Source organism: Crocodylus siamensis, chromosome 5 (assembly GCF_052110815.1).
Source record: "Crocodylus siamensis isolate JL-2025a chromosome 5, ASM5211081v1, whole genome shotgun sequence".
NCBI lineage: Eukaryota > Metazoa > Chordata > Crocodylia > Crocodylidae > Crocodylus > Crocodylus siamensis.
Genome location: NC_143399.1, coordinates 122,820,786 through 122,844,433, shown reverse-complemented (window position 1 = coordinate 122,844,433; position 23,648 = coordinate 122,820,786). Strand labels below are relative to the sequence as shown.

At 42.9% G+C, this 23,648-nt stretch overlaps 1 protein-coding gene across 1 annotated transcript in view; it reads right to left on the bottom strand.

Moving 5' to 3' along the window:
- AOAH (acyloxyacyl hydrolase) overlaps positions 1-23,648 on the bottom strand; it is a 156,453-nt gene that overhangs the window by 72,997 nt on the left and 59,808 nt on the right. Inside the window, exons 7-12 of the mRNA XM_090048689.1 lie at positions 17,250-17,320; positions 14,401-14,461; positions 13,804-13,874; positions 7,936-7,984; positions 7,146-7,194; positions 5,660-5,754 (exon numbers count right to left, since the gene is read on the bottom strand). Of these exons, the coding sequence (XP_089904815.1) occupies positions 5,660-5,754; positions 7,146-7,194; positions 7,936-7,984; positions 13,804-13,874; positions 14,401-14,461; positions 17,250-17,320 (396 nt within the window). The remainder of the gene's footprint in view (positions 1-5,659; positions 5,755-7,145; positions 7,195-7,935; positions 7,985-13,803; positions 13,875-14,400; positions 14,462-17,249; positions 17,321-23,648) is intronic.

The following is a 23,648-nucleotide window of genomic DNA, read 5'->3' as shown; positions in this document are numbered from 1 at the left end:
GGAGCTGGAGCCAGGTGGGGCAGCCACTGAGAATGGGCATGGGATGGGCCTGTGTGACTTGTCAGCAGCTGAATCTCTGAATCAGATTTGGCTGAATTGATTCGAGACAGTGATTTGAATCACCAAATTGAGTCACGGTTCCCCAAATCGGCTTAATCCAAATCCGAAGAGAATACTAGTCACTTTGCACAGGCCTAGAAAATACCTACATGGTGTAAAGGGCAACAGAAATTTAAGTCCTCTGGTGCAAATCAGCATGTTCAGGCCTTTAAAAGTCTGACTGGAGAATTTGGATGTTATCATTAATAGAACATGCACACTTAATAATGAAGGCTAATGCATGAACATGTGGCCATCTTACTGGCTTGCACCGAGGGCAAGAGCCTGCTGCGTTAAGCTAATGAAGTTTTTCCTCTGCTCTGGGAGGTAAGCATCTGGTGTATCTGATATGACCCATGGTGTCTATATATATGTGTGTCTGAGTCTTTTTTTTTTGGAGAACTATTTCATTTACCTTCTAAAATTCCACTATAAGTGGAGAATACTGATGCCACAAGTCCTATTATTTTAAAAAATATATTCCAAAGGAATGCAATGCTTAGGAAAAGTGTGAATGGAACCATGACAATGTCTTTGCTCTTAGCAATCTCCTGATATGTCCCTGAATCCTAACCTGGAGGAACCACTTCTCTAGATTCAAAATTGATCATTCAGTGTCCATATCTATTCAGTCCTTGATCTCTCTAACTAGCATACCAGTTGGTATTCAGTGACGACAGTATTTGTCACTTATGCACTACAGAGACTATCAGGTTTGTATTCAAATGGAGATCACCGAACAGCTATTTAACAGTAACAACTTTCAGTCCCAACCCAACTAATGTGCATTCAAGCCATTGGTCTACAAATGAAAACTTCCATATCCTATTATTGGTCCCTTGACCCATCTAATCAAGAATTCAAGAGCAGATCAATCATTTTTAAGCCCAATGCTCAAGAGTTTCAATACCATGTAAGAATCAGGAAGCATCAGTAAGGCAGAATAGATTAGGACATCAGCAATAGCAGGTGTACTTCACAGCTGATTGCTGCTGGCTGACTGCCTGCTTGCCACTAGGAGACCACAATTAGCACCCAGTGAAGGATGTGAAGATAAGATGTTTTCAGCTCCCTCTATCAACCTCTCACGAAGGTCACATTGTGACTGAAGGGAAAGGCAGCAGGCAGACTGCCTCAGAGCTAGGAACCAAGATGACACAGAAGGTCATATGTTGGAAGGTACATAAAAAGCCCCTGTGGTTTCAGCACGCCTTTCCTCTCAGTTTCTTGTCATCACCAGTGAATGAGCTGGGAGTCACTCTTAGACAATCCTGGCATTTGTATCATCTGTGTTACAGAGCCTGGTTGTTGGACTGTTTGTGGGAAGCCCAAAGTAATATAAGCATTGCTGGCAGCTGACTGAGCAACACAGCTCATCACACCACTGCCACCAGTGAAAAAGAGAGATCCAGGAAAGGGAAAAAAATTATATTGGTTAAATTATACTTACCCTGCACTAGCTGTTGAAACTGTTTTGTGTATCCAGTCCTACCCTGTGGTAGGTGGAAGCTTAATTGTCGTGGCCTAGTTTTGGTTCATTCAAAGTTTGGGTTGCCTAGTTTAGATTCCACTTACTGCAGGATAGGAGCAGATGCATGAAATGGTTATTCCAGAGTGGCTGACTTACTATAAGCTCCACCCCATCCCACACCTCTTTATTTGAGATCACTAAAACTAAACTAACCGTACCCTGACAGTGATAACATGGAAGCTACAAATAAATCTGTTTGATTCTGGTGAGAGACACCCCACTTTGTCTTGAGAAAGCATACAGAATAGGCGCCATGAGAGCAAGAATGTTAAGGAATATTCATAGCTTGGGGAGACTAAAAGGGAGAGCCTGGTAAGGACTAGGTTTGGACTAAAAAGAGAAGGGGAGGAACTGTCTGTTTTACGGGTGAGAGCCTGGAATGGCTGTGGGGGGACCCAAAACATGGAGAGTCCCATAGTTTTAGAGCATGAGTCTCAGGCTTTGGACACACATACTTCTGTAGCACTATATAAACTCCTATAGCACTACAAAAAGCAAGTGGTATGTGTAGGCTACTTGTGCTAGAAAGATAGTGGATCTGTCACAACAGAGTTCGTGTTTCAAATAGGAACTTTTTTACAGCACCATATGTAAGGTGCATGGTTACATAGGATCACAGGCATAGGTGACATGTGGGAGGGGCATGGGGTGGCATGTGCCCCCCCTGAGATTGGTCCTCGCTGGCTGGGGAGTGGGGAGTGCCAGTGGCACTTCTGGTGTTGCTGCTCGTGCTTTTGGGGTTGGCGATCGGCTGCCGGGGGACCCCCCCCCCCGAAGTTGGCAATCAGCCTCTGGTGTCCCCCCTCCCCCCCCCCCCCCCCGAGGCAGGAGGCACCAGTCGCCCATGAACAGGAAAGTAGGGCTGGAAGGGACCTCATGAGGTCATTTAGTCCAACCCCCTGATTAAACCATCCCAGCCAAATGTCTGCTTAACTTGCTCTTGAAAACATCCAAGGATGGAGATGCCACAATTTCTCTACTAAGCATGTTCCTATGCTTGGCCACCCTCGCAGTCAGAAACTTCCTCCTAATGTCCAATCTAAATTTCCCCTGCTGCACTTGGAAACCATTAGTCCTGTCCCCTACAGTCATGAACCATGCATGCCCCCAGAGGCTGGGGGGGCCACGGCGGTGGCAGTGGGGGCACCGTGGTGGTGAGCGGGGAGCTTCCACAGGCGGTCGCAGCGGTGTCGGTGGTGGCATGCACCACCTACACATCGCCGATGCCTACAGTCATAGAGCAAAGCCTATCTCCATCCTCTCCTGTAATCACCTCAGGTATCTCAAGACTGTTACCAAACCTCACCCCAGGTGTAGCATTACAGGGGTCTCTCAGGCTCCCTGCACTCCAGAGGGCTCTGCTGCCCTTCACACCTCTCCAGCCTGTGGGGAGCATGCATACAGAACAGAGCTTTGACAGCTGCTATTACAGGACAAATACCTAGGCCCAGGGCAGCAGCTGTGGCTGGCAAGCGCAGCCCCCTGATTGATGCTTGTGGGGATGGTGTGACTGAAGAGATCATGCCCTGTCTCCATTAGTTGCCCAGCGGCTGCCTCTGCCATCACTGCCTCCAGCTGATGCCTGTGGCAGTATAAGCTAAAGACAGCTTCTCTGCCAAGTCTCATCACCCCTTGTCTAGAGAGGCTGCCTTGGTGGCATCTATGGTGCACTCCAGCCAGGGGCGGGGTGCACGTGTGCATAACTCCATAGTGTTCTAGTCGATAGTACTACCAAGCGCTCAGGCATCCCTGCATCCAATTCTTCAGGTAAGGAGCTTTTAAATCACAAAAAGGTACTGAGCTTCAATATACTAGGTTAAACTCAGGCTAAAGAGAAAGTGGGTGACCAGGCACATCTTGAAAAAAGCTACTGTCAAACTTGGTACAGAAAATGGGCTCTGTATCTGAAAAGCTTTGTACCAAATTTCAGCCTAGAGAAATTATTTACAAAGCAAGTACTACAGTCTGAACATCAGCGATTAATAGAAATGCAGATGTAGTCTAAAACAGTAGCTTGGATACATCACCAAAGTACTGCTGTTATTGTCATCGTCATCAGAATTATTACCATATTTATTAGGCAAAATAATTTCAATTATTATCACCACTAATTTATTATGTTCTTCACTACCTTTGTCATCAATGTCACTCCTTTAATCAGCTCTCATAACTGATTAACAAAGAAAAACAACTGCTCATCAAGAATATTTAAATCAGTTCAGCTCTGCAAATGAAAGATGAAAAATGCATACAATTCTGACAGAAATTTGTACGCCTCCAGTAACACTGTAATTATTAGTGCTGAATATTTTATTTTTAAAAATGGAACATTTTTCACTTTCCTCTTCCTCAGAGGCCATTGTAGATTTAGCAGACTACAGAGATGCCGGGTCCCTTTGGGAGGGGGAGAAGCTCCATGCTTCAGTAATGACTGAGTTATCCCTCTGCTGCTGGCCCACATATAGTTAGCAAAGTCCTGAGAGAATATGCAGTTCTTCTGAAGGGTCTCTCAGCTTAGCACAAGGCAGAGGGAATAAAGTGAAGGAATGAAGCAGCTTCAAGGATTTCTTTCCACTACCAAGTAGAAGGTTTTGAAAGTGACTTTTTTCCCTGATCTTTTTTATTTTACTTCACTGACAGGTACTCTAATAGCTGCCTTTCCAGCATACTTTGCATAGTGGTCCTTTATTCCCTGGAGGAACACAAAGAGACTATGCAAAGATGTGACCCAAATGAAGAGCTCTTCTAATGGCATTGCCACATCTGTACACTCTTTTATTTAAGAGTTTAATAAATTTTTGGGTCTGCAGACAGACAGACATAAACATACTATGTTCATTAGCTCTACTATATGTGTGTAGTTATTAGGGCTGTGTGAAGCTTCGGTCACTGATTCGATTCGGGGGAGATTCGGCCTGATTCGGCGGCAGAATCTCCTAATCTAAATTGAATCAGGATTCAGAGAGCTTGGATGATTTGGACATAGACACAGCTTTAAATGTTTTTTCTACATACTTCAAGGTACCAAGCGGCTCATGAAGGCTGAGATGCTGGGGTGGATGGAGCGTCCCACGGGAGCGTGGGGCAGTCCTCAGCATGCTCAGAAGTGGACCTGGAAGTGGACTAGAAGCACTTTCCTCCCCACTTCTGTCCCCTGGCTTGGTGACTGGTGCCTCCTGGGTCTGGGGTCCCCCCACGGCTGCTCACCAAGCTGGAGGAGTGTAGGGGGAAGGGGGTTCCCTACATGCTTGGCAGCAGACCTGCAAGTAGACCAGAAATACTTCCAGCCCACTTCTAGGTTCACTGCCAAGAATGTAGGGCCTCCCCCCCATACTCCTGTGGGACTCTCCATCTGCCCCAGCTTCTCAGCATTCACAAGCTGCACCTGATACCTCAAGGTATGTAAAAAAAATTTAAATTTGTGTCTCTGGCCAAATGCTGATTCTCTGAAACAACATTGAATCTTCAGATTCAGATTCAGCTGAATCAAATTGGGACAGTGATCTGAATCAACGAATCAAATCACTGTCCCAAATTCCAGCTGAATCCGAATTGAATATGGCCCATTTTGCACACCCCTAGTAGTTATGTAGGACAAAGCCCAGACAAAGTCTCACTGATAATAAACAAATATTCTCCTTTAGTCCAAAGCTTTCACTTTTTCAGCTCCATGCCCTGGATTCTGTCTCATGTTTAGCAGTAAGGCAGTAAGGCTTTGGGGCCAAAATCTTTTTTGACCTCCACTTACAACAATGGAGGTATGACAGTAGAGAACTTTGTCTTTTCTTTTGCAGGACAGACATTAAAGGACAGTACTTATATAAAGACCCTTGTTTTTACTTAGCAATGTTTTGGTACAAGCTGGGATATGTTCCTTCCCTTCTATGGAATAATTGCTCCCCAAAAACAAAGTGATAGATTTCCAAAACAATAGGCATTTTGCCCATTTGGTACCCTGTGTAATTGGAGAGAAGGCAAATATCAATCAAAGGTTGGCACTGCTTCAACAACCATAATAGAATTTCTCACCAGAGACATCTGTGCTGCTGTCATCCATTCAGGAGGGATGTGAAAGTGAGCTCCAGCTGAGTCTCCCAGTAGAATGATCCCCTTGGACTCTGCACCTAATAGGAAAGATTTGATTAAAGGTATAAGAATTCCCTTGGACTTTTGTCACACCATAAAGCAAAGCACTGCACAAGAAATCAACATGAAGATAAAAAGAAGTGGTGCTGATAGATTCAGTGTGTTGAGTGCAAACAAGGCACTGGCCACTGTTTTTGTTTGAAATAGCTTCATTTCGAGTCCTGGAATGGAATTTTCACTCCATCTGCACCAAAAACCTGCTGGAAGAGATGTGCCAACAACCTGAGAAAAACAAATCGGTATGCAGGATGAATAAGAGAGAGAACTTCTTGCTTAATCAGAAAGATTTCATAGAGTTTTACTCAAGGCTGGAAATTTTGTTTTAACACAAAACTGTGTATAGCTAACATTCATTTTTACTCTCTATGGAACATTCATTAAAAATACTTCATATCACACATTTAGGGAAATGGGAATATGTAGGGAGTTGGTAAAGATGCTTTATATTAATACTAGATGCTATGCCCCTTTCTGAGATGAGTAATTTCATCAGAGCACCCTGGGCTTTTACTAATTAATGTTACTTAGCCCTATCCTCCTCCTTTTATAGAACTTTTCATCCAAAAATGCAAAGTGGTTTACCAGGGAGGATTTCACATCTCAGTCACTAACGTAATGCAAGCCAAAGTAGGTATTAACTGAAAGTTATTATTATGGCTGCTTAATTGTAATATAATATTTGCATCTGTATATGTAATTAGCATAAATGAAACAAGTTGGTAATTCTCATTCCAAGCAATGTGGTTGTCCAGGTGGGCATGAAAACTGAACAGTCCTCTCATTCCTGAAGGGATCCTGACAAGGTAAGCTTGAAGAACATTGTCAGTAGGTAGCGAAGGCATCTCCAACTCCTGTTGTCCTTGCTGGACTTGATTTCAGGGTAGCAAAATTCAAATTCCAGTGCATTCAAAATTAAATTTAATAGTTAATATAGATAGGTTATATAATATAACTTGTTGTGGAAATCACAAAAAATGGCATTTTCTGCTATCGCCAGGAAATATTGCATTGGCTGCAATTTCCTGCAAAATCAGCATACCCCCCGCTCTGCCCCCAGAGTATTATTCATATAATATGCTGTTTTAAAATGTCCCAATGTTTATTGTGATACTAAGAGAACACAACAATCACTGCACCCATAGATCATATGACTGAGAGTTACTGTCTGCTTGGGATGTAGACTCCAAATTTCCCCTCACTTATTCTCACATTAAAGAAATGAATTTGCCATTTTTGCCAGTATAAAGAAGCTGTGAAATCTGCCATCTTTTCTCAAGGTTTGCAATGACCATGACAGCTTGTATCAAAATATTTATAAAATACATTATAAATAAATATTGTATACAGCATGTCTTATATAATGATTTACCTTTACAGAATTTATGCTCATATGGAATTCCATCTTTTGGATCTACACCCTGTTAGAAGAAAAAAAGAGCATTTTGAGACTCATAAAGTGACAACACAAAGCAGATACCAAGAATTTAATCACTTTTGCATATTTTCATTCAGGAATTATTATATAATTATAAAGCTAATCTAATGTCACTGGAAATATATTTACATATTTAACTTTCGCATAACTTTTTTTGGGGATGGAGAGAGGATCTGTTAATTCTCTTTATTTTTGACAGGGGTCCCAAAGAAGATTAAAATTCTTGCTGTGTCACTAAAGTTTGATGTCAAATCCAGAGTTAATCTGAACAGTATGTCATCTGGGAACTTTCAAGTGTTGCCATAAATATAAGGAGGAATTTTAACATGCAGATGTTTTTAAGCTATGCTTATGGAAGCATTATGATAACATTCATGAATCCATTTCAGACATTTCACTAACATGCTTTCACAAGATAACTGAGGCTTTGGAGGGGGAAAACGAAGAAAAAGCAAAGACACAAAACCAGAAAATACACATTCACAGTTTTAGTCTTTCAGAGCCATAATTTGTAATATATTTGTACATTTTAGTCCCAAAAAGTATTATTCTAATCCAAAAGTAACTGGAATTACTTGAGTGGGATTACTTTGGCTATCACAAATAAATGAGAGCAGTCTAATCCAGTTAGAAAACTAGGTTAATATAATACTTGCAGATTAATTCTAATAGAGAAGAGGGAAAAAGTGGAAAGAAATTTCAATATTTAACTTCAGTTGCTTACCCATATGCCATTACAGTTAGTGTCACTTTCCACATCCCAGTTATGTGGGCTAAAATAGAGAGTTGCAGAAAGAGAGATGACATTACAAAAAGAATAAAACAGGGTTAAGGGGAAACATTTTGGGGAGTTCTCAAGAAAACCAGCTATTTGGGTCTATAAGAACATAATATCAGATCCTTGTGTCCACTGGGGTTCATCAAATTATCATGAAAATAAAGTATTTTAATGGAATAACTAGAAATTTCAGATTTTACTGATGTCTAGAACCCAATGCTAAAAGCTGATAAACCTTTATCAAGATTCCTGGTCTCAGCTACCACTAATATTATCTGTAAAGCTGACAACCTCTGCACGGTTGCATTTTGTGGCACAAAGGGATATAATTATGCCGAATCTTGGTTACTAACCTAGTTTAGAAGCTGGTTTTTGAAACATTCGAAGCATTCCATTCTAAACATTCTAACATGCCATTAACACCTCTATACAAAAGCATGTCAGTGGAAACTTTTCTTGAAATTATTTTATATATTTTATATTATGTAGTAAAGTAAGAGTTTGAGGGGACCTTATTCACACTTATAATCAGGTGTGTTCGCTGATGATTCCATGCATGTAAGTCTCAGTGATGTTACCAGGAATTATTTACTGTATCTGCCTGAATCCAAGATGACTTCAAATTTAAGATGACCCCCAATAATTAAATAGTATGCATGGAAAATTTATAAATTCATTATAATTTTACAGGTACAGAATCTAATTATCAGAGTCTTCTTAAATTTGTCCCCACCACCTGCTCCCCACAACCTCTGCCCCCTTCCCTTACTACCAAACACGGCTCTGGCTCCATTCCCTTCCATGGCATGGAGCACATGGAAACAAGACCCCTACCTGGCCATGTGGCAGCGTCCTAGGGCTGGAACTGCAATGCTGTTGATTGGCCAGACAGGAGACAGAGCCTCAATGTGCTGTGTGCCCCAGGAGCCAGAGCTGGGAGCCACAGCTAACAGTGTGTGTGTATGGAGGAGGGGGAGCAGCTTCTTGGGGCCAGAGCCAGAGCCAGAGCTGCAGCATCCATCTGCTCTCTGCCCACCTTATACTTAAATCCAAGATGAAGGAATTCCCTTCCCTCCGCATGCTGAATGAGGGAAAGAAACTCATCTTGGATTCAAGGAAATGCAGTACCTCATTTGGGGAATATATCATTTATCTTGAATTTTCACCAGTGTTAACAAGATCAGGATATAGCCCTTTATCCAACCAGTCACTTCTGCTCAGAACTCCCACAAACATTGGTAGGAACTGTATATTTGGGTTGGCTGCTGTATCCACAAAAATCCATAAGATATTTATGGTTGTACCTTTTCCTCTTTCCATGGATTTATTTTTGCCTTTAGGTCTTCTTGTACAGCTACACCAATTTTAGCGGGAACTAATGAGTTCACATAAGGCAGGGGCAGGCAGAATAGGGCCTGCGGGTCAGATCCAGCCTGCCAGGTGATTTCATTCGGCTCACAAGGCCCCTCTGTAAACCAAAAGAAGTATCCTGGCCCTCATGGCCCCTCTGAAAGCCAGCGCCTCCGTGCAAGAGGTGCGGCTGTGGTGGTTAATCAACCAACCCCCACCCCAGCCTTGCCTGACCTGCCTCCAGCTCTAAGGTAGGGAAAACTAGAGACAAGAACCCTCTGCATGGCACAGGCTTTTGCCTGGCTGCCCCATGGCTGTCCCCCAGCTCTCCTTCCTTAGAGACTGGAAATTCAGGTAAGGAATTGGGTGGGAGCATGGAAAAGTGTGCTATTTGGCTGGGTGTGGCTGGCCCTGCTTGCTGCCATCATGTGTGCTCAGAAACTTAGGTTTCTGGGCACAAATGTGCACATAGTGCACAAATGTGCACTATGGGGCTGGATTGGCTGGTCCTACTTGCTGCCAGCATGTGTGGCTGGGGAATCAGGCAGGAGAGCAGAAATGCATGCTATGGGGTCAGGTGGTCCCACTCACTGCCTCTATATGCAGCCAGGGAATCAGGCAGGAGTGTGGAAATGCATGCCGGTCCTGCTCACTGCTGCCACATACAGCTGGGGACTTGGGTGGGAGTAGTATGGGGCTGGGTGGGGTTGGCCACACTTGCTGTAGCCACATGCAGCCTGAGATTCAGGCAGGAGTGCAGAAATGGGTTCTATGGGGCTGGAAGGGCTGGTCGCACTTGCTGCCGCCTCCTGTGGCCAGAGACTTGGGTGGGGGTGCAGGAGCTGTGCACTATGGGACCAAGTTGTGCTGGCCTCACTCCCTACCACCACATGAAGCTCTAGGGACTTACATACTCCAGAGACTCTGAGGACCCACCCCACTGCTCCCACATACACCCATACCCTCAGACACACCCACATACTCCCATACCTCACACACCCCACCATATCTCCACGCACACCCACAGCCCCCCACACACTCCCACCCCTTCACCCCACCATACCCCCACATGCTCCCACAGCACCCACACACACTCCCACACCCACCAAATCCATACACAACCCTCCACATAACTCCCACCCCAATCACACACCCCAGATCCACACCCCCGCACACCTGCACATGGACCACCTACCCTCCCCCACCATACCCACACACCCACCCACTTCCCAACCACACAATCCCTTACTACCCTTCTACACAATATACAGGAATAAGACTGTATTTTGAGCTATTATTCAATTGCCTCTATATACACTATGCAAACCAATATGAATCAGAACAAAATATTTTTTAAAATAAAATTAAAATATGTTATATAGATGTTTTATTTTTTGGTGTATGATTTGTTGGTTTCTGATTCCAAGATGGCAACCTCCCCCTCTCCTCTCCCCCACCAAAAAGGGGGGTAAGAGGAGGGACTTCAGGTGGCAAAGGTCAGGGGTTAGGGACTGGATTTCCTGTCCCAAGATGGTGACCACTGTGGTATATGGAATGTACCTTTTCTGAGTGGAAAAGATCATGTTCAGGCAGAGGAGTGAGTGTTGTGGCTCTAGAAAGCGAATCAGCCACTAGTATGTCTTTGCCTTTGGTAGGGTGAATCTGGATGTCATATTTTTGGAGCTGCAGCAGTGTCTTCTGTAGCCATGCCTGAGCCTGTCCTATGGGCTTCACAAAAATTGCTTCCAGGGGTTTGTGGTCTGACTGGACCCGTACATGGGTGCCATGCACATATGGGTGGAACTTTGTCATGGAGAAGACAATTGCCAGAAGTTCTTTTTCAATCTGCACATAATTTCTCTTGGATTGTATTAGAGCCCTTGAAGCATATGTGATTGGCTGATTCTGCTGAAACAGACATGCTTCTAAGCAGTCTTTTGATGCATCAGCTTGGATTTCCAGCTACTCTGCTGGGTTGAAGTACCTGAGCACAGGTGCCATTGTGATGGTTTGCTTGACTTTATCCAGGGCTGCCTGATGCTCGGGTCCCCATTGCCAGATCACATCATTCCTAAGAAGCGCTCTCAGTGGGGCCATCAGACTTGACTCGTGGAATGTATTGCGCCAAGTACTGGATGGTTTGGAGGAGTCTCTGAAGGCCTTTTTGTCGTGTTGATGGTTTCCATTTTGTCATTGTCTGGTTTGACACCATCTTTTGAGAAGATATGGCCCATATACCAAATGCTGTCAACTAAAAGCTGTATTTTGTCCTTATTAAACTTTACAGCTTTCAGATGTGCTCTCTCCAGGACTTGTTTAAGGATAATGTCATGCTCCTCTTTGGTAGCCACTGCAATGAGCATGTCATCCGCGATTATGTGGAGTCCTGGAATGTCACCAAAGCACTCATAATTTTTCTGCTGGAATACTTTGCTAGCCAACTTAACACCAAAGGGAAACACCCCATGGGGTGTTAAAGGTACACTGCTATGCTGATTCCTTGTCCAATTTGAGTTGCCAGTAGCTGTCCTTTTCACCAAGAATGGTGAACAGCTTCTTACCTGACAAGCTTTTCTGCATATCTTCTACAGTGGGAACAAAAAGTGCTGCCTCAGCACTGCCTTGTTGAAGTCTGGTGGGTCTTGGCAAAGCTGTAGTGAACCATCCTTCTTTTGTGTGATCACAAGGCTATTGGGGGTGGACTTAGGCACCTTTGTAATGACTCCCATAGCTTGCAGCATTTCCAGGGCAGGCTTCAAATTGCCTAGGGTTGCATAGGGAATTTTTCTACACACATGCAGAACTGGTGGTACTGTTGGGCTGGTGTAGGAAATTGGCCCCAATCTTCAAAAACATCCAGATATATTTTAAGAAGATCCAGACTTTGGAGCCTCTCCCTTTGATTTGCACAGTTTTGCAAAGTGGTTCACTCTCCAGCATTTGTAACAAGTTTCTTCAAAAGCTGGGCAGGACTGAGGCTTGTGTTTGCCTCTAGACCTTTTGGAGGGTCTGCCTTTGTTAGCTTGATTGCCCTCCTGTGGAGCAAACTTCACTGATGGCTTGCTTTATTTTTGCGAAGTGCTCTGGCAGCTTTGCTTTTGCTCAACTGCAAGCTTGCTTCTGCAGATATAACTCAAGCTGGAGTACTTGTGAGAGCCTTTGCTTTGCAGATATCCACCTGTGCTAGGGTGAGGGAGGGATTTTCCAGAAGCTTTTCTTTGAATTTGCAGTCAGTTATCCTGAAGACAATTTTGTCCCTCAACATAACATCCTCAGCAAGTCCAAATTCACAATGCTGTGCTCTGCTTCTAAGCTCTGTAACAAAATCATCTATGCCTGCAGCCTCGTTGTATCTAAGTTGCCTGAACACATACCTTTTCAAGATAGGGTTTTTTCTGGGTTCGCAGTAGTTTGCTGCAAGCACCTCTGCAAGGGTTTTGTTACTAGGGTCTGCAAACACCCCTTGCATGCTGTTGTAAATTTCTAGGGCTTTATCTCCAATGTAGTGAAGCATGACTGCAATTTTATAATCCTCTTCCTCAGCCTTTGTGACTGTAAGGTATAATGGAAGCTTCTATTCCCATCTCCTCCAATTCTCCCCAAGATTTCCAGTAAAGGATAATGCTGGGGGAGGTTTGAAATGCTCCATTTTTTTTCTTTGAATGAAAACTGTAACCTCCTTAATCAGGTTGCTAGTGACTCCACCAAGAGCCAGGTCACTTCTGTAACCACATAAGTGTTTACTCCATGACTGTAGGTCCCAGGGATGGGGTACTCACTCAGACCTCCATGCCCTTGGGGTTCTGTCCTCGAGTCACCGTTCAGCACAGACTGGTGGAGTGGTAAACAGCTTTATCTTTATTAGGAACAGGATTGAGCAATTCACATGCTCACAGCTTGCAGGGAAACTACAACCACCCACCACCACAAACCACAGGGCACTGGGGGAAAGACTGGGTCATCCCATTGCTGGGCCCTTAAAGGTACATCCCATATACCACAACCACCAAGCGGGTCACCCGTCCAGGGGAGGGGCTACCCTTGCGGCACTCAACAGCTCACCAAAACCCGTTAAGTGGCCCTCCAGCCAAAATAATTGCCCACCCTGATCTAAGGGCAGAAGGTATACAGTGCCCCTTTCACACTGAAGTGTTAATGTACCCCACTTTGTGATTCAAATAGCTGCATAAGCAGAGGTGATGGGCTAGCTGGTAATGATTTGCCCCAGGGGTTTTGAAAGGGTAGGGGGTACATCTTGGGTTACACTTAAGTATATCCAGCTTCTAGTGAATGTGGAATAAGCAGAGAGCAAATTTGTACAGTAGCTTGCACATTTCCTCCTCTCCCTGCCTAATAGGGTCATTTGAGTTAATTATTAACACTGCATATATTTCAAGGACTTAGCCAAAATAGTAAAATTTTGTTCTCAGAGTTGATATTGTAAAAAGGTATTGAAAGATTTACCGTCTACCAGGATACACTGTTGCATTTCCTTCATTACAGTCTCTGCCTCTCCAGTGATATCCCCTCAATGTCTAAAGCCAAGAGAAGGACAAATAGAAGGCAAAGCCTGTTGTTACTCTTTCTCTTTTAATTTCAAATATCTAAAATGAGAATCAAACCTAAGGTGCAGGAATAAAGCCTGGTAAATGAATTTCGTTCACTAAGCTCTAATAAATGACACTATGCTTATTTTGATGAGAGAATAAGACAAGCTGGCAATTTTAATTTTTTTCACACGCTTTACCTTTTATTAATTCAATAAACATACTATTCAGCAGCAGAGCAATCTGATTCTGCAGACAAAGCAGCTTTAAGCCTAAATCTCCAAAAATGGTAAAAATGAATAAATCTACCTCCCCTCCCAGAAGAAAATGATCTTTTATAATCAAAACCCCTTTCATTCTATTTCTATGCCAAGTTTTGTATGAATGAATAAGGTCTGCAGAAGATAGAAGGAAGTTTTGTATGAATGAATAAGGTCTGCAGAAGATAGAAGGAACTTTAAAGAGATTTTTCCTATCAAGGGATTATAACACCAAAAGGAGAACCTTTACTTACTGGGAAAACACTAAATTTATCTCCATCAAAATCTTCGAATGGCAACTGATTTTTTATGACACTGTAAAAAAAAAAATAGAGAAGGATTTTTTTTCCCCCCAGAAACAAAAACACAGTAAAGAATTCAGTATATATAAACTGATTGCTGATAGAATATTAATTTCTAACCTGGTGTTCAGAGATGGGCATTTGCATTTCTGTTTATTGAATCTCTGTGGAGGACCAAATTCTGATATCCGTTCTTCTACACGTAGTTCTGGAGGTGAGGTTATTAAAGGTATATCTGAGGTATCTGAGCCTATGCCTCTAAAACAAGTTACCAAGTCATATCTGTGGTGAGATTAGCCTAATAATTTCAGAACCATGAAAGAAGGACAGTACACTGATCTTGCAGTTTTCTCCATTGGAAGTATTCGTCAAAGTCAACTTCCAGTATATACGTGAACGAATGGCAGAATGGGACCGCAAGGATAAACCAAGGAACATGGAAAACAGAAGAGAACTTTTTCCTTCATTAAAAAAATAGAGGGCAAACATTTTCTCTTGTATCCTTGTGATAAATCTCTCCCTGTACACTTGTTTGGTACGGAAGAAAGAACATTTTCCATGACATTCATTTCAGTTTACATCTATCCAGTTCACTGACCGGTTTTGCTTCAGCAAATGCCCATTTTCTAAGACAAATATGGGTTTTCCACAAAGGGCCACACATGCAGAATTTGCAGGCATGCTACAGAGACCAGTGTTTGAAAAGTTACTCAGTTTTAGCCTGAGTTCCTAATTTTGTTAATAGCAGAGAAAGACCTCCATCCAGTCAAAGGCCCAGTTTAGCTTCGTCTTACACCCTATGCAAACCCACTTACTCCACAGGAGCCTCAAGGAGTGTACATCAGCACTGCTTCTTACCTTAAAGGTGCAGTTTATAGTGCCTCGGATTTTAAGGACAGAAGAGGCCATCATGATCATGTGATACTATCTTATCTATAACATGGGCAACTGAATTTCACTCTCTGATTCCTGAACCTAGCCCACTGATTTCTGGTTGAGCTCAAGCATATTTTTTTAGCAAGGTTGCTAATCTTTATTTAAATTCTCCAAGTGGCAGAGAATTTAATCCTCAGTCATCAGGCGGATTACCTTCACTGCTTAACAGTTATATTTTATTTCCAGTTTGAATTTTACTGACTTCAGCTTCCAGCTGTTGGATCTTAAGATGTGTACCTGAAAGTAGACACGAAAATGGCTCTCAAATGAATCAATGTGGCATTTGCCTAGCTGGTTCAGTTTGCCATCAAGTGAGCTTTCCTTCTTCCCCTTCCATGATTAAGGGGGAATGTCATGAGAATTTCCTTTTAGATTGCAGTAATGCAGAGTTGGCACAGAGTCTTTCTCAATTTTACTGTCACATATGCTTCAGCATTGTTCCTCTTCTTCCCCTCCCCACACACTTACACTTTCCTGAAAATCATATGCAATCATCATTACATCCCCCCTCCCTGTGGTCTAGGGAAAACAGATCAACTCTCATGTACTGCTTAGCAGATGGTGTTCTTGGAATAGCATGCCTGGTGCCCTTCCTTTAGCAGGTTAAGCATGTGACCTTCAGAGATTCTCCAAGCTCTTGGCCCTCTGAGACTAAATCTGGGTCAAAAAGACAGGCCTGTGCTACTAGCAGAGGTGGTTTTAGGTTATTTTATCATCCAGAACTGAAAAACCAAGTATTTCAATTTGTACTTGTAATGCTGCTTTTCTCTGCACTCAGTACTTTCAATGAACTTCCTGCTTTGTGCTAGTTCAGTCTCTGTGACTAGTCTCAGTTGTAAGGAACTGGCACAGACCCAGAACAGGCTCAAAAAGGGGAAAAAAATCTGAGGCTCTTTAAAAAGAAAGAAAGAAATCAAAAAAGAGTTGAACATAGTTGATTTAACATGTATCCGCCAGTGTGCACATATACGTTTTGGCTTCTGTTACAGCCATTTAGCCCACAGGGTTCAATCACCGAGTATACTCGCATTTTCAGATTTCTTTTGCCTTGGCTTACTGGATTTGATAGACTCTCAAGAAATTTCCTACAGAAATTTACCCAATTTCCAATGCTGATATTTGGGGTTTACTTATAAGAGTGGAATGTGTGGCTACACAATTTGTGCTGGAAAATCAGGTTAGTCTAAAAATGCCACAAATGTTTCCCTTTGCATACTAGATAACCTCCAGCCCATAAACTCCCTACATTGACAGATATACTCTGTTGTCTAGCAGTGCTGTTCAGTTGCCCTAGATCCTTTTCTGGGACTCTGGCTGTAAGGTCTGTGTAACTGAGTCTTTTCCTTGCCCCGGCCTTACATGTTTCTTAAAAATCTGGGGATTTACCTTTTGCTCTGCAAATGATATTTTAGCCTAACTGTATTCACATGCCAGAAAGGGTATCTAGCTATTATATCCTGTGACTAAAGGTGAGTGAGTCTTTCTCGGGGGGGAAGACACCATAATTGAATGAGTGACCAAGATGGATATGTTAAATCTGAGAGCCAAAGTGTTTCTGGCTCAGGAACATGGCAAGCTTGGATGGGGAGTGGTTGAACGCCACTACTTTAGGGCAGCGTATGTGTGCCCCCTCTCAATATCACTGCATTTTGGTATTAAAACATGTTAGAAATCACTTCCGCCATCTTTCTTTCAAATGTCAAATGCACCCTATTCTCCTTTTACAATATTGTTTCTGAAGGAAAACAGTATTTTTGTCAAAAGGAGAAGGACAAAGCCCTTTTTATTCTAAAGATTATTTCTTCAGTCATCGGAAAGAAACAAGTGTGCCATATATTATTAAGGATTGGAAATATCAGACTTACTATTTAATCTTCTCACACAGCTTAACCAGTGGGGGAAGTTTACATACACTTGAAAAAACAGTTATACTTTTCTGTGGAAAGAAAACAGTGCTTTAGTTCAGATAGGTCAAATTTTTTCTCCCTTCTCATGGTAATTAATGTCAGTGAAATGAAAAGTACATCACATACTTGCTTCCCCATAACATTTGAAAGCCCCATAGACTTGATTAAAGATGTTATATAGCTAAGGACAAAATTTAAACTTGACAAAGAATTCAACTCAAGGGCTGCAAATGATCATAGATTCATAAAATTAAAAGAGATAAAGATTTCCCTGGGGAATATCCCTATCATTACCAGGATTCTTCACTTGTAAAACATGGTCTTTCCTACTGTTTACTGTGTCTTGCACAAGACCAGAGAAAATATGCACTAGGAATTCTGGATTTTCTCACTGACCATAGAGGCTGGACCCTGCATGCTCAGTCACAGTTTTGAGCGAGCAAGTAATACGTATCAGGCTCAATCAGGGGTTGATTTATAGGACTGGATATGTGCAGGATACTTCCCTTAATTTTTAGTGGGATTTTTTTAGCTGGAATCCTACAGCAAGGTTTTATATGTGCCCTGTTTACAATTTGTAGAAGTGTGTGGGAAAGTAAGTAATAAAGGTGGTGGTTTAAAAATTCAGCAAGTGGAGGCTGGCTCAGTGTGCTAAGCGGGGGCAAGTATTTGTCCCAAGGAGATGTCAAGAGTATAAAATTGAGTTTAGTTTGGATAGAAAATAGTCTGGAAAAGAAAGGGAAACCAGAATAAGGATGGTAGTAAAATTTGTGATTGTGAATGACATTACCTAGTGATAAGGAATATATGAAGAAAAGAAGGGGACCAAGGACTTATGGAATTCCCCTTGAGAGGACATGATGAAGGGCCAATTAGAGGTAAGGGGAGAACTGAGAAAGGACAGAGGTCAAGAGCAGATGAAATTTCAAGCAAAATATGGCTAAGGTTTGAGTCATCACAAAGGAAGATAGTTAGGGAGTTGTAGGAGCAGAAGAGAGAATTGTAAGGTATACTGTCCATTTTTGCATGGAAGAAATCATAGACAACCTCTGTGTGGAGGGCCAGTGGCCAGAGGAGGGAGTTAAAGGTGGTAAAAACCTGGCTAGGACTGATGATCTGGATTAAGAGAAGTAGCAGGGGAAGCAAGTGTTGGTGGTGACAGAGGGCTATGTTTTTGCCAGGGCAGCCCATGCCTGAAAAAGGAAAAAGGACGCAAGAGTTAACAGTGGAGAGGATGCTTATCCCCTTGTTGAGGGAGTCTGACTGGTGAATACACAACCAAAATCAACCAATCCTACCCCTCTTTAATCACAGCTCTAGAATTTGATCTCTGCAGCACTTACGGTGCCTGTACACACCACTGGGCTTAATCCTCATTAAATTAAATAGGTTTATAAAATTTAAAGTTGTGTATTTCAGAGCATTGCATCAGTGTTTCCACATACTACGTTTTTGAATGAAGTAAGCTTTAGAGCATCATATCAGTGTTTGCATGTACTAGGTTTTCGAACAAATTAAGTCCAGTCTCCAGACAGTGCCACAGGACAGTGGGGCGGTCCAGTGCTGCTTCCCTCCCCCACCCCCCAGCCCAGGGTCTCCTGCCCTGTGCCCTGCTACAGAGCTGTGGAAGCAGGGAGCTGGCACATGATACAAGAAAAAAAAAAAGTGTCAGCAATTCAAAAGTACAACCAATTCCAAGGGGTGAACTACAAAAAAGTGAAAGTGCCATATGGTGGACAAAGAAGTTCATTATACATCTTTTAGTGTCTTTGTATTTGCATGCAACGAATTTATGGATGCGATGCTTTAATTCGTGGTGAGCCAAACTAAATTACGTCTGAGGAGTTTTACTTTAATGCACCAGAAAGGCTCTTAAAGCATCCGGAAAACCTGCTTGTATAAACAGTCACATTGGTGTAGTGCAAGAAAGGGCAAAAAACCTGGCAAGTACAAATGCCTGTAGAGGACACAAGTCCCTTTCATAAGCTTTCACGATCCTCTCAAACCAGATCTCAAGCTACAGTAGGGTAGAAATACATTTATTCTACTGTGCCAAGGATGCAGCTTGATGGGGACTGGGGTAAAATAAAGGATTGTCCAGGCCATAGTACATACCACACCATACTGTGATATGTGTAAATCACAGATGTTAAACATATGGCCTGTGGGCTGGATCTGGCTCCCAGAGCACCCCCATCTGGCCCCAAGAATCCCATCATCCAGGCTCCAGTGCTGCCGCTGGGTCTGATAAGACCCACATGGGACATGGCATGCACCCAGATTTGACCCAGAAGACCCCTTCCCCTCTTCTTTCCCCTCCAGCAGCATCCCTGATCTGGGGGCTGCTCCAGCTGAACTTGGACCTGTGCTGCATGTGGCACAGATCTCAGAGCTGCTGGAATGGGCCCTGTATGACACAGTCCAGCTGGAGTGACCACTAGAGGTGTGTGAAGTGGGCTCTATTTGATTCAGATTCAGAACCAGGGACAGTGATTTGATTTGTTGATTCAGATCACTGTCCCTGATTCAATTTGGTTGAATCCAAACCTGAAGATTAGATCTGATTCAGAGAATCAGCAATTCGGACACAGACACAGTTTTAAACGTTTTTTCTACATACCTTGAGGTACCAGCGTGGGTTGTGAATGCTGCAATGCTGGGGCTGATGGAGTGTCCCACAGGCGTGCGGGGGGGCAGGGGATGCTCCATGTGCTTGGCGGAGAACTCGGAACTGAACCGGAAGTACTTCCGGTTCACTTCCGCTCCCTGGCAGACCTGGAACTGGACCAGAAGTACTTCTGGCCCACTACCGAAACTGCTGCTGAGCGTGCTGGGGAGCCCCCTGCACTCCTGTGGGAGACTCCATGAGCCCCAGCATTGCAGCATTCACAAGCCGCCGGCTATCTAGAGGTATATAGAAAAAACATTTAAAGCTGTGTCTATGTCCGAATCTCTGAATCTTTCTGAATCTCTCTGAATTGATTCGGAGGGTTCCAGTTCAATTCAGAGAGATTAAAGGGTCCTTTGATTCTGTTTGGATTCAGAGATTCAGCCACCAAATTGGGCCAAATCTCCTTCAGATCGAATCAGGGACTGAAGCTTTGCACGGCCCTAGTGACCATCATGTACAGCACAGCTGCTACTCTGGGATATGTGCTGCATGCAGTACAGGTTCAGACTGGTTGGAGCAACCACTAGATCAGGTATGCTGTGGCAAGGAAGGAGGAAGAGGTTCATGGGCCCAATCCAGCATGCAGATCAGCTCCACGCCACTCATCTAGTCTGTAGGGCTGAAGAAGTTTGAAACCCCATGTATAAATAATGTATAATGAACAGGGTGCTGTGACGTACTCTCTCACTTGCTATTGAAGTAGTAATAATGAAGTGGACAAAGACTCAGTTCCGTCCCACAAGTTAGTACACTCAATTATTCTGAACCGTTCTAGAGATATGAATATGTTGTGTTAAGTTTTAATAATAAGTCTTTGCAAAAACATATTCTACTTTTAAAATGATTTCCCCCTTCAAGTCAAGATTTTTAACGGCTTAAGACTTGTGGCACCTTCACTCAAGCTGTCAGCTTTTCAACATTTAGCCTAAGTCAGGATGTTCTGCGGTGTGGAAAGCCTTTGAAGTTAACACAGTCTGATCCAAAGCTATTCTGAATAGGCAATCCAGTGCTTCAAATAAACAAATAAATAAATAAATACTGCTTTTATTCTACTCACAGGCAAATTTAAGTCTAAACTTAGCTGTAAGTAGAATAAAAACTCTTTGGATCATAGAAAAGTAGGGCTGGAAGGGACTTTCAGAGGTCATCTAGTCCAATCCCCTGCCAGAGGCAGCATCATCCCTATCCACACCATCTTATACCCACCCATTGTCTAACTTAGTAGTAAAACTACACAGCCAACCCTGACACAACCACAAGGTATAACATCCTAATCTGCCACAGGTAAAGCAGTGGAACAACAATGGTCAATGTGCTGTTGCCACAAGAGATGCACTTGAGAGATCCAAGGAAAAGTGCCACATCCCTCAGTCTGCTCCAATCTGACCGTGGGTTAAAATTCTGTTTGGATCCCAAATATAGCAACTGGTTTAACCCTGCCTCCGGACCTGCTTTAACTTCTCCAAGTATTATTTAAAATTTAGAGCCCAAGACTGCATACAATGCTCTAGATGAGACCTAACCAGTGCTGACTGAAGAGGCACTATCACCTCCTGTATCTTGTACCTAATGCTTCTATTAATGCTTGCACCTAATGCTTAAAAACTGCATTTGTCTTTTGTGCAGCTGTGTCATACTGTAGATTTACTCTGAGTCTGTGATCCGCTGAGACTTCTAGATCCTTCTCCACAGTGCTGTCATCAAGACAGGTGTCACCCATTTTGTATTTGTGCTTTTGATGATTCTTTCTGAGGTGCAGCACCTTGCATCTATCAGCACTGAACTTCACTCTGTTGGCTCCTGCCCAGCTTACCAACCTGTCATGGTCTTTCTGAATTGTGTTCCTGTTCTTCAGTGCATTGGCAGTTTCTCCCAGTTTCATGTCATCTTTAAAACTGCTCAAGAAGCTTTCAGTGCCAGCATCTAAATCATGAATAGATTAATTGAACAGCACTGGGCCCAGGACAGATCCCTGTGGAACTCCACTCTAAACTTCCTGCCATTCTGGTTTGGATCCATCTATACTTACTTTTTGCCTACAGATATTGATCCAACTCATAGTATTTTAATTTAGTTCACCCTATCTCCAATTTGTTTATAAGGTCATGTGGGTCTTTGTCAAAAGCCTTGCCGAAGTCCAGTGTGCTATATCCACTGTATTCCCTTCATCCACCCAAGTAGTTACTTTGTTGAAGGAGACAAGTTTGTTTGGTGCAATTTGTTCTTTTTAAATTCATGCTGGCTGCTTGTGATCAGCCTTTCATCATCTACACACTTGCAAACAGACTTCCTTATAATATGCTCCAGTAACCTCTTGGGTATTGAGGTGAAGCTGACCAGTATATAGTTTCCTGGGTTCGCCTTTTTACCTTCTTTAAAGAGGAACACCACATTGGTCACTTTCCAGTCCTCTGATACCTCATCTGTATACCCAATTTCATAAACATTATTGTCAAGGACTCTGAGCTCTCCTCTGCCAATTCCTTCAGTACCCTAGGATGAAGTTCACCAGGCCCTGTTGACCTGAATTCATTTATACCCATCAAAAGCTCTCTGAATGCTTATTTTGTTATTTCATACCTCAGTTTGTCCTCTTCCTTTATCAAACAATCCTTATTAGGTGTCTGGTTGCAGCTTCATTTTTTTGTGAAGACTGAGGCAAAGGTGCTATTGAGCAGTGCTGCCTTCTTTTCATTTTCTGTTAAGAGTTCACCCTGGCTGTTTAACAGTGGACCCACAGTTTCCTTGGTCTTTCTTTTCCGGCCAACATACTTTTAGAAACTCTTCTTGACGACTTACCAGGTGCAGCTCATTTTTTACTTTTGCCCTCCTGATTTTTTCTCTGTAAGTTCTTGCTATTTCCTGGTATATTTCCTTAGTAACCTGTCCATTTTTCCATTGCCTGTATGCCTTCCTTCTGCATTTGAGGCATCCCAGACGTTCCTGGTATAGCCATATTAGTCTCTTACCATTCTTCTTGTGCTTCTATTGTGTCAGAACAGCTTCTTGTTGGGCTTCCAATACCATGCCCTTTAGAAGTTTCCAGCCTTCCTGGACACCTTTATCCTTCAGTCTGTCTTTCCATGGCACAAAGCCTACTATCTCCTTAAACCGGTTGAAATCCACCTTTTTAAATTATAACGACTTAATTCTGCTGATTTTATGCTCTCCCCATCTCAGGATCATTAATTCTTCTCTCCTTTTTTGGGTCAGGCATTTGAAAAAGCTTCAAACTACATTAACTTCTAAGATCTCACATATGCAATAGTTGGGCAGAGGCTGCTGTGGTAATGGCTTTGATGAGGACATATGGGTCAAATAATGTATATGTGCAAAATTTGCCTTTTTCCCCGCATAGCCTGAGTAAAGGCCAGCTGCCACTACAATACCTGCATGGAGAATGCAAAAATAGCTTCCTTCTATGTGCCAAGAAATAGCTCCACTCCCTCTGCTTCCATCCACAGCACCATGTGAGTGACCTAAAGGAAGGAGACTGCATGCTCACAGGCACAAGGGAATTTTTACACAGGGCTATACAATCTAGCCCCGAAGGCTACATGATGTGTGGCTCCCATTAAACCTCAAAGCCCTTTACAAGAAGGCACATTTTCACTGCCATTGTCCAAGGATGACTTAGTGTTAATGAGCATATTTGCTCCACCTTAAAATAAAGTAAAAGTTTTAGA